The 12370-nt window shown below is 34.9% G+C and overlaps 1 protein-coding gene across 1 annotated transcript in view; it reads right to left on the reverse strand.

The window, feature by feature from the left end:
- The window catches only part of LOC140160067 (von Willebrand factor C and EGF domain-containing protein-like), a 104474-nt gene that overhangs the window by 53622 nt on the left and 38482 nt on the right, over nt 1-12370 (reverse strand). The window contains exon 3 of the mRNA XM_072183336.1: nt 729-821. Within this exon, the coding sequence (XP_072039437.1) occupies nt 729-821 (93 nt within the window). The remainder of the gene's footprint in view (nt 1-728; nt 822-12370) is intronic.

Here is a 12370-nt window from a genome sequence, read left to right on the forward strand (position 1 = left end):
TTGACATGATAACTGAGGACCTGGCTTTATAATAAATTTCTGTATAGAAGAAATCCGTATTTAATATTCAGTGAATTTATAAACTAAATAAAAAGTTAGCTTCAAGCTCGAAAAGAATGTGAAAATGAAAACAATTTTGTGCAATAACAACAGATACAGAGATTTACTTAGAAAGAGACATACATTTACACAAGACTATCATCATTTTAAGGTGTTCTTTTTATCATTCAATAATTACAAAAGTAACATTAATTTATAGTTTCACGAAGGTATGTTTTCTGGCAACAGTTTTAGTGTGCATAAAATTGTTTGATTGATAAAACAAATTGGTTTTGTCTAGGGTTGCACGACTAAGTAGATTTAAGTGGTTGCGACTAGACTGTAACCGACGTTGCACCTTAAAAGTCATCACAAGTTTGGAGAGTATCTTTTTTCATAATTAAACATGAAAGGAATTGTTTAACTTTGTGCAACCCTAGATTTCCCTCTCAAAATAAAAATCCCTTTAAAAAGGGATAAACTGGGACATGGTTGTCCGACGTTCACAATGAGTAATTATATTATTTCTTTTTATAAAATGGTCAAAATAATGTTAAAGTGCATAGATTAGGGTAATTCAAAAATTTTTGACCTACCAACCATACTTGTTTAGCCCGTTGCACCAATCAAACAATTTGTTTATGCCTTGCCTTTCTTTACCTGGAAGCATCTCTTCTGGATCGACTTACCTAATTCACAGGACGACCCCGTAAAGCCTACATCACATTGACACCTGTCTGGAGCCACACAGGTACCATGAACACACCCATTTCTACATATTGCTGCAATGATAAAACAACGAAACATCTTTAGAAATATTTTATGCTTAACATTTACTGCAATTGCATATATAGCGGATGTCACAATTGAAGTCGGTAAAATTGTCCAAAGTCGCACGAAAGGCAATTTTGGGTTTAGTACAGGTAGTGCACACCCATATAGGGAGTAGAGTAACTTTTCAATCAAAGTATGTAATGTCTGGATTTCCAAGTTTGCTTTCTGAGAACGACTGGAATTCCAGTTGCTAATGTTACTTGAAAAAACTTTGAAATCGAATTAAATCGAGGAAAAATCACGGAAATGTCCAAAATTAATTCTCAAATTGAGGATTTCTGATTTTGAAAAAATTTTCTGCCGGATTTTTTGCATTTGAACACTTTAAAACTGGATTTCCAACAGTCTCGACTGGACAAAAAGTTCGGAAATCCGAACTCCTCTATATAGGGTGTAACAAGTCTGCTTATACATAATATATACGATTAATCAGGAGGCTATGAGACAGTGGTTTATATCTAATTCGGCCATGTTGTAGAACCCAATGATGGGCGGTACTTTATTAGCTAGGTAACATTCACGGTGTATATGGTTGGGCGGTATTACATAAATCCATATACTATAACATAGGGGGGGTACATCTATTTTCTGGAATAGCCCAAAAGAAATGGCACAGAATTTTCTTTTTTCACTATATCGGGTCAATTCAACCTCGCTCCCTATTTCTTTCTTGTTGCTGTTCCCCAACAACCGGATGCACAATTGCGCACAGATACTTTTATCAATTAAATTGCGTTTAGAATAAGATTTACATTTCAGTTGAATCATAACCGTATCGTTAGGAATTGAACAGGGACCTAAGAACTTTAAGTGCAATGAACTAATTAAGACGACTGGTAGTCACTCGATAGAGTTAATTAACAAGGAATTAACAAAGAATGACAACGCATCAGCATTAGTGCATGGCCTTCACAGGTGTGTAGAAAATCATTAACATAACCGAGTAATTGAGACAGTTTTGATAGTAAATGTGATGTTATACGAACACCTGACATAATCAGTGATAATTGAATATTTCCAAAAATCATATTTGGACATTTTCAATTATATTGTTTGTATTATATCACAATTAGGCTTATGTTAAGTATTACCTTGGCATAGTTTTAAGACCTTTTCAATTATGTCAGTTGTTCCTATTACATCACAATTAGGCATATCTTTAATATATGTTACCTCAGCATAAAACCAGAATAACTTACATGGAAATGCAGGAACTGTTATAGTCCTACATGTTCGTAATATTTTAAATTATGATTTACTAGTAATAAATGCCTATAGAATATACAAACAATTGATTTGAACGTGACTTATTTTGTGAACACAGAACCGGGTACAAAAAGAGCTACTTAATGTCGGACTCCACGAGCCACAACATTAGCCAAACTTATTTAACCATAAAAGGAGCCTTTATTATTTGTAAATGATATTTTAATAGATAATCAAGATTACAAGCTGGCTACATGTTATACTAATCACAATGACAGATTATCATGCACCATTCATCATCATTTGTGTGAAATAATGTTATCAAAAAAGCAATTAATCATAACTTAATTAGACAACACGGTATGCTATGGTGATTATGATTGGTGTCAAACCTATTTAAATTATAGCTTTAGGACACAATTATATTCAAATGGAGTACACGGAGGGAATTGTCTATATTGTAATTCATTTTAATAAACGGCATTATCTCGTGTTGTGTATTCGGTTCAAAGGTGGTAAAGCACAACATCTAAAAATCAGTTAATACGCCAACAAAAGACCTCATTAGTTCATATTATATGGATCTTCAAAACCAGAATAAATTGTTTGACATTACATTTTTATCAAAATTTAAACCGACAATTTGTTACTTTACCCAAAAGCGCCAACAAAAGTTTACATGAAATTTGAAATATCAAACTAAATATTTGTCACTTGTTATACTTAGAGACATCGGAATGAATAATTGAATTGAATAATATTTTACTTATCAAATTTAGATGAGAAAGACACGGACATTTGATTTTACCCTAACGCTATTTCGTTAACTTGTGGAATTTGGTTGGCCACGTACAAAGGTATATAAAGAGTTTTTGAAACGTCGATAATGTTTGTGACATCCGAAAGAATATGAAGTCGATGAACTATTAAAACTTAACCAATCTAATACAATTCTATTTTTGTGTGCTGAGTTCATGACAAAGTCCACATTCCTGTCGCATGTCGTTATTATACCTAGTAAGACCCAATCAGCACTGATATTCAGCACTATTTATATTTCAATAAGAATCATCTTCAAGCTGCGAAAGAAGTAATTAAATCATATGTCACAATATGGGTGTTGTGGATCTGTAAAAGTAGAAGCGTGTTGCGCATCCAAGCATTACACGTAGCTTCTCATAAGGCTTTTGACCGTAAGGATACATTTCATTGATTCACCACAGAACTTGGTATATGCCTACTTCCTAATGCAATGTTAGATACACTTCATATTGATAACCTGAATATGACTGACAGAAGCCTTAAAAACTGCCAATCCTGGTCATTTCTAGTGGATTCAATATTTTATAACTATTCTTTTTTGATACAGATATACTAATAACGATATTCACCTGTCGCATCCCAAGCGATATACTCCTGACAAGGATGTAAATGTATAGCAGCATGTAAAAATTACATTTTTTAACACTTCATTTTCATTGGAATAATAAAATGACGTTTGAAAAGTGTTCATGTCGCTGAACAATAGGCGGGTTCACGTATCAATGGTTTAGAACAAGAATGGGATTTTCGACTGTAATATGATATAGCATATTTTTGAACAACTGATTTTGTCTTTTCCAGGGGCCAGATGGGACGCGTGCGGTTAGCCATAGCGACATCCTGAACGCCCAGGGTTCTGACGATTATATTTATGGTATTTTAATAAGGTAGGATTTTTACGTGTTTTGCACAAAAGAGAAGGTAGGTACGCTAGAGAGGGGGACAAATGGAGGATTAAACACTTGACTTGGGATGCCCTCTTACTGACAGATAGGAGACGCCTGGAGCGAGTTGCACTTAACCAGTCTGTGAACGGTGACACAAAGAGAAAGTACAATAGGAAGCAGAAGGAGAGAACAAGAAAGAAAGAAAGAAAGAAAGAAAGAAAGAAAGAAAGAAAGAAAGAAAGAAAGAAAGAAAGAAAGAAAGAAAGAAAGAAAGAAAGAAAAAGAAAGAAAGAAAGAAAGAAAGAAAGAAAGAAAGAAAGAAAGAAAGAAAGAAAGAAAGAAAGAAAGAAAGAAAGAAAGAAAAGAAAGAAAGAAAGAAGAAGAAAGAAAGAAAGAAAGAAAGAAATGAAGAAAGAAAAGGCAGAGGAAAAGAGGAAGAATAAGAGACAAAATATTTTATTTTTTATATTTCTTCAAATATGTGTCCACTGATCATAACAGACTTCCGCTTATGACATTAGCGACGTACATTGTACATTGTACATTTGTGCAGAGCAAACCATGTGTTTTTAAATTAAATCTGGTGCTTTTCTTTAGCATTTGCACTCATTTCTACTTCCATGCTGATATTAAGATGCTAAAACCCGTGACAACCTGCTCTATTTTTAGGATTAATCTTGGAGGTATATATTTCATGACACTATGTGATATGGGAGGTGCATTCACATTAATAAAGGATCACTATGGCATTCGTGCATTTAAGGTTAATAGTGCTTGACATGGGATATTATTACGTGAGGACAGAAATACTCATTTGTAGTTCCATATTTTAAATTACTCGTCTCACACCCGTGACATCGTTCCGTCTCGGGGGAAAGTACAAGCCACGAATGAAGTATGTAATCGGTCATGAGGTTCATACATTCGTCTTGACATCTACCAAGAAAACATTAAATGCGTAACCTCAGTAACATTAAAAACATGTAGTACATGCATGTAATTCCACTCCAATATCTAGACTAGAGACACAGTGAGGGACACACTGCACACACATGTTTCTCATAAAGATAATTAATTTAAGTACACTTAGTTTAAGAACAAACGAAGTGTTTTGAAATTAAATGTATTTGTTTATTAATATAATTGTATTTGTTTCAAAATGATTGGATCCCATCAGTTTTCATTGATAGTGAATGAGTCTGATACGCCCAAATTCAACACAAGATCCAAGCGATTTGATTGTATTATGACAAGTCATAAACTATACATTGTATCCATGCATTTATAAAAAAAAAGACTGGCTTTTAGATAAGTATGTAATCGGTCATGAGGTTCATACATTCGTCTTGATATCTACCAAGAAAATATCAAATGCTTAACCTAACATTAAAAACATGTAGTACATAATTCCACTCCACTATCTAGACTAGAAACACAATGAGAGCCACACATGTTTCTCATAAAGACAATTAAGTACACTTAGTTTAAGAACAAACGAAGTGGTTTGAAATTAAATGTATTTTGGTTTTTTTTTATTAATATGTATTTGTTTCAAAATGATTGGTTCCATCAGTTTTCATTGATAATGAATGAGTCTGATACGCCAAAATGTAACATAAGATCCAAGCGATTTGATTGTATATAAAAAGTCATTTTGAGAGTATCCAGTGTTGCATTTATTAAAAAAAGACTGGCTTTTAAATAAACATATCGAGGGTTGACAAACAGAAGGCCTTAACTCACTTTTGGCCATTTTGATATTTTGGTACCAAAATAATCTGTAATACCCACAGATTCTTAAAATCATAAGCCTTAACTCAATTCAACTTCCTATTGCATCTATAGCACAATAATATTTGGTCACATCTCAATTATGCAAAATATTATTTTTACTCATTTTTCTCAAAAAGGCACTTTTTGAGTTAAGGCCTTCTGTTTGTCAACCCTCGATATACTTATACACTACAGTTTGATAAGTTTGATATTCTACTTCCATGCTAGTATCAAGATATTCAAAACCGTGACAGCCTGCTATATTTTTAGGATACTTCCATTGTAAATTACAATCATCAAAGATCATAGGGGAACATAATCTTGGAAGCATATTTCATAACCTTATCATGTGATATGGGAGGTGCATTCACATTAATATGGCATTCGTGCATTTAAGGTTAATAGTGCTTGACATGGGATATTATTACGTGAGGACAGAAATACTCATTTGTAGTTCCATATTTTAAATTACTCGTCTCACACCCGTGACATCGTTCCGTCTCGGGGGAAAGTACAAGCCACGAATGAAGTATATAATCGGTCATGAGATTCATACATTCGTCTCGATATCTACCAAGAAAATATCAAATGCGTAACCTCAGTAACATTAAAAACATGTAGTACCTAATTCATGGGAACACTCCAATATCTAGACTAGAAACACAGTCAGAGCAACACATGTTTCTCATAGAAAGAATCAACCCATCTATCGTCTTTATTGCTAGTTAGGGCCTAATCAATTACAAAGTCTAATGTCATAATGGTGCAGTTTATTTTGCGAGTAGAGACAACACCAGTAAATCCCACTCTAAAGTACACATGCACCAGTGGAATGGTAGTGTGAAAAGATGACTTAAATAGAGTTTGACTCTTAAGACAGTGGGGGTAAGTGGGGTCAATACACCCGAATGTAAAACACTTGTCAATGATACGCTGGTTATTGGGAGGTCTTACTTGGTGAAATGTACATTGGTTGAAAGTCTATATCATGCATGTCATATGTCAAAAAACATTTGGCCATTATTCTAGCATCTGCTGTCAACTCATAAGCCAATATCTTTATGCACTCTGGTAAAATATGGATTTTCGAATTCTCGTTTTCATGTAATTGCATTCATTGCTAAGCGAGTCATGATGTTATTTCTGCCTTGTCTAATACTAATATAAAAAACTGCAATCTAGAACACAAAGTGGAGGAGTTGTTTGTCATATCAAACGTATAAGTAATAATAACCAAAATAATGATAATAATAATAATGATAATAACACTAATAATAATAATAATAACCTGTGATTAATAACACTAATAATAATAATAATAATAATAATAATAATAATAATAATAATAATAATAATAATAATGATTTATTAATAATTTATCAGGGGAATGGAGAGAAATAATAATATAAATGTAAACATGATAAAGGTCAAGTACCAATGGCGGCCATTCACCGTTATGGAACGGATGGATGATTGACAGACACAGTCCATGATCATCCTGCAATTGACGTAGCTCTGAACCGTATCTTTTTGTATGAAAAGCTAGGTTTTATTGAAAAGGGGGGATAAAGTTGTTTAATCAAGCCAGTAAACAACAATAAAGTATACAAACAAAGGGAAAGGAAAGAGGCAAGCAAGCAATGAAGCAAACAAGACACCTGACCATCCAGGTTATTAACCTCAGACCCTCAATATCTTTATGAATGCACACAAAGACGTTGCAAGTATTATTCTCAGTAAGTGTATGACAACTTCTTCAAGATGATCGACTAAGTATCTTAGGCTAATCCCCAGTATCCCTACTCCCCTTTTTCGTGGATATCCACTGAAAAATGAGGCTAGAATCACAAAATACTCCTTTAAACGTTTTGTGCCCTTTATATACCCTTCATTTAACCCGACATTTAAAAACGTTTTCTGTCAAACGTTTTGGCATGTTTGGTGGGATATCAACAGCACAAAGCAGTCTCAGTCATGCGTGTCCATCATTTGACAAAGCAGTCCGTCACGTTTTGATAGGTAATCTCGTATAGTCTTAGTAACTTTTGGTTGCACTACCAATTAAAACCAATTAAAGCTCTCCTGAAAAGTACAGTTTTGTCGTTTTACCCTTTCATTAAAATGACTGACAGAACTAGTAAGTGAGACATGACTATCTGTTTATGGGACAAGGAAGGTAAAAGTCCACTGTTCGATGTGTCCATATTCATGATTTTTTTTGTTCAATCAACATAACGAAGCAGCTGAATACTTGGGCAGTTTGAAATATCAGACAATAACAGTTTTTAAAAAAATATCCAATTAGTATTAATGTACCTGAAATATCTACACGTGGGTGTTAGGCATGTTGTACTGTTGGATATTTTATTAATTTCATCAACTTGCAGCCCTGGGGCTGATATGAATTACATGATAAATTACAACATTTAAAACATCACAAAACGTTGATAAAACATGTTATATTACATTTAAGAAAAAATATATTCAACAAAAGCGCTGTCAAAATCAACAATTTTGTTTTCAATCATTTATATTTAATACTTTAATACTTTAATGATAATAACATTTAAAAGTGCAACGCTTAGTAATCATAAACGTTAAATGCTGCACAATTATCATTATGATCGTAATACAATACATGTAACTGGAGTTGAATGCCCATGCGAACATGGTCAAGTTGATGACTCATTACAAAGTTACGCAACGTGAGAAAAGATGAGTATTTATAAACTTCAACATGATCAATCCGTCTATGACTCTTTGCAATATGTTTCAAAGAACATCACACGTCTTGCAAGGTAAGTTTGTTACGCAACATGAGATCATATGAGTAGCTTCAAGCGCCTGAGTCTTTGCAATTTGTTTCAAAGGACATCACCTGTCTAATTACAGCCAAGCAAGTTTGTCTATTTACCAGAAGGGTTATTGGACAACATGTTAGAGGACATAACTACACAAACAATGCATACATTGGTAGAAACAACGGATAGAGTCTGCGCTTCTATAACACATATTTGATTAAGCAATTAACATATAAAACATCAGCGGCAGTTTCTACTTGTACTTTTGTGAAGAGGATGCAATGCATCATATTTTGATCCTCACGAGCCTGCAAAGTACCGTGTTTCAAATATATTCATTACCTTTATGCTAGATACTTCAACTTGGAAATGATAGAGATGACTCTATCTAAACTTTCTGTTACGACATTGTGACCGGACACGACGAATCAGCCGTAAAGTCGACCCGGTCAATTTTGTTTTATTCCGTGTTTAGAAAATAAATGTAATAGCTTTAAAATGGTATATCATTTGACTTCAAACGATATCCAGAAGCGGAGTTATGGTGTGTTGAACTCTGTTCCTTCAACAAACTTTTTCAGTTCTATGCATGTGTCTCTTTTTCCACATTGCTGGTAATAAAATCAAACAGTCACAATTGGCGGTCATTTCAAATCATCCTCAATGTCCTCTCATTGTTATTATTGTTGGTAATACATACCTAGACAAAATACAATGCCTTGTAACCCACCACTTGAACAAGATTTAACCAAAGCAAACAAAGACTACAGTTATGGATTCTATAGAAATAGGTAGAAGCTTATTATCCTCTTCAGCAATATGAAAATTGATTGGTTTAAACGGTGTTCAAATGAGATAATTGTCGCTCCAAATTGAGGTACCTATGAATACGACCTTCACGCACATAATATTATTACACTGTAACCCAGAATACAATTTGCCGACTTTACGGCTCATTCGTAGTGTACGGGCACATTTTAGGAGAGTTGATTTTTAAGATTGAAAAATTCATAATCAAAAAGAAAACAATTAAATATGACAATCTATCTTTGGTTGACATCCTACTGTCCAGATTAAATGCCTATTTTTAAGCGTAACGCCGTTAACCACTTTATAATCATGTTAATAGGTAAAATATGTTACTTGACAAAACAGCCTTAAGTAACCTTTGGCGTATCTGTCTCAATCTGTCTCTAGGAACATTAATGTCGCACCCACCTGATGAACCAGACAAAGTGTTACATATGCGGGCAAACAGAGAGAAAAGTAAAAAATGCATGAAAAGACATCGTGTAAATGAATCACTCATGTCATCGTCAAGTTTCTTGTAACGAAACGAAAAGGAAGGCCCAATGTGGGTGTTTCATTGTAAATACCCTGGGATGAAGCCAGCATGGAATATTTCGCTTTGAGCTATCCGTCTACCTTTAATGCATTGTTTGACAACCTCGGAAATAGGGTATGATTTGTAAATCATATCGCAATGTAAATTATATGGTTGTGATAATGTAAGAATGATTTGTTTTCGCAAATGATGACTAGTCGACGTTGTTTTGAGAAGAGACACCTACCTGTCTTGTTAGTGTCTTTAAAATCACGTCACCGGAATTTCTTTCAAATCATAGCGATTTTGAGTATGTACATGATGATGTATAGCAATGTTTTGACGTTTCATCATTGAAGTTGACAGCTTGTTTAAATCACATTGTTGCTTTAGAACTACAATCCGCGAAATTAATAGTTGGCACACTTGCACTAAACAATGGAAATGCGTGCCCTATTAAAATTGGGGAGGCGAGGGAAACATGCATGCGATATATGTGAAGTACAGACTCCCCCCTATATCTCACCCTTCCCCATCCCCATCTTTCAATGTTGGAGGGTCTCACGGACCTGTTGACAACATGGCTTGGTCCAACATTGAATTGGGGGGAGCGGGGGCAGAGATATACCAAAAGACAGGCAAAGTGTGCCAACCTTTTTTTCGTGGATTGTAGCCCCGTACCACAAACCGCGACACCTCTCGAATAGCGATCTTGGATCATCATATGAGTACAGCACAGAGCCTGTGCTAAGTTGCTTTTGGCCATGAATGTCTTAAACCGTCTCAAATTAACAACACATAATTGTTTTAATTTTGAAAGGGTCAATTATATGCGCCAGTTACTTGAGCTTGCTGAGAAACTATTCAGGTGTCTTGAAGGATTCAGCAGTAGGTAGAGGGGCATGGCTAGGAAATGTTTTGATTATGTCCTGTCCTGCACACTTTTACCAAAATGAGCCCGCTTCCCCCGCTTCCCCAAAACCATATGATATACATGTAGCTACACCCAATAGATATAAAAGCATGGTTTAAAAAATGTGTAAAAATGTGATAAGTTTGAAGTGGTGACATGTCAATCGGACTTAAAATCTCAAGAGCATTACAAGATCAGGACGATGCGGGAAAGAACATCTTTCCTGGCTGCTGAAGGAGCACAGACCCGGGGCATAGACATCTACGAAGGATCTGTGGTCTTCATGGTCATGTGTGAGACGCAATTGCTTTGGTTCAGTAATAGTTCAACTTCAAGTCACTAGCTTGTGTCACTTTAATTCTTTATGTGTCTATTTTCTATAGCAGAATGAAAATAGCAGAACTATCAGCACACCATTAGGACACAGTTCTGTTACCCCAATTTGCTCAAGTTGCACATGTGCTCATATAATGACCTTGAAATGCATTGGGACAAAAAAAAGCGTACTTCGGAACTTGAAATACATTTTTGAGCTATGATGTGTTACTCTGTTTAATACATGTGAGTTACTTGTTTTTGGAATCGGGAGTATTTTGGCACTCGGTATTCCCTATTTCGTGTGGTAATGTGCTTGTCATGTTCGGTGTAAAGGTGTAGCTAGGCACTACTTGTGGTGTGATAGTGCTCAGGTAATCACATTGTAGCACCGTGGATGGTAGCGCTAAGACACAAGATTAATAGATTATAGGGTTTCTGAAAAGTCTATTGCTTCCTATTATGGTCATGATCAAGATGTTGAAATGATACAATAGATGATACAGAAAATAAGATAACAGAATGAACACTGATGAAAGACCACACCATCAGGTCAGAGGGCCGAAGAACATGAAGTAAAGAATTTGTAGCCAAACGTCAGTTGGTATAATATTCACAACAACTAGCACTAAAACAAATCCATTTTGTACTGTCTTGCTTTTGTCAACACTCGTATTTTGTTAGGTCGACAGGAAAAAACAACATGGGCTCAGATCTAATATGAAACGTTCCCTTTCACATTACGTTCCTTTTCACATAATTTTGTTTTGAGAACACACAGGTGTATGTCAACAGAGTGGCACATGCGAAGGAAGAATTATTTATAGTATCCAGTAACCCACAGTCTTCCGTAACTCTTCTTTATCTACAACGGTGTATCTTAAGACAATGTAGCAACAATTAGAGAATCAATTTCTTTCGGCACATGTCCTTTTAGAAACCTAGAATAGCAAAAGACCTTACTCTCTCGGGAATATCATAGTTCAACTGGGTTTTCTCAAAGGGTTCAATAGGATTGCTGGTCCAGGATATGCGGACTGCTATATCTGTGAGTCACCAATTTGAAGATTATGTTTTACCTTTTTAATGCAGCTTTTAGATACTCTTCTCAAATCTAAAGAGTCATATCTCAAGAGCCACTGGATGGTTGTTATGCATGTTGGTACTCAATACTTTTTAAAGCATGAAGATAGATATGGGCGAAGCTTGTGTTTTTTTAATGAACAAATTTGTATAATAAGCCTCGAGTCCGAATATGAAGGGTTTTGGATGCCATGATACCTATCATACCATGGATACAGGAAAGTTCACAGGAATGGAGATGGAGCAAAACCTAACATGAAAGATGCAGCGCTTTGATACAGTGTTTGAAGTTGACAGGTAGCATTTAATTTTTAAACAGATTTATCAAACCGATGACATTAAAAGGGAAGAAGACGAAACTTTGAATTCATAT

The sequence above is a fragment of the Amphiura filiformis genome, chromosome 9 (genome assembly GCF_039555335.1).
Source record: "Amphiura filiformis chromosome 9, Afil_fr2py, whole genome shotgun sequence".
In the NCBI taxonomy this organism is placed as follows: domain Eukaryota; kingdom Metazoa; phylum Echinodermata; class Ophiuroidea; order Amphilepidida; family Amphiuridae; genus Amphiura; species Amphiura filiformis.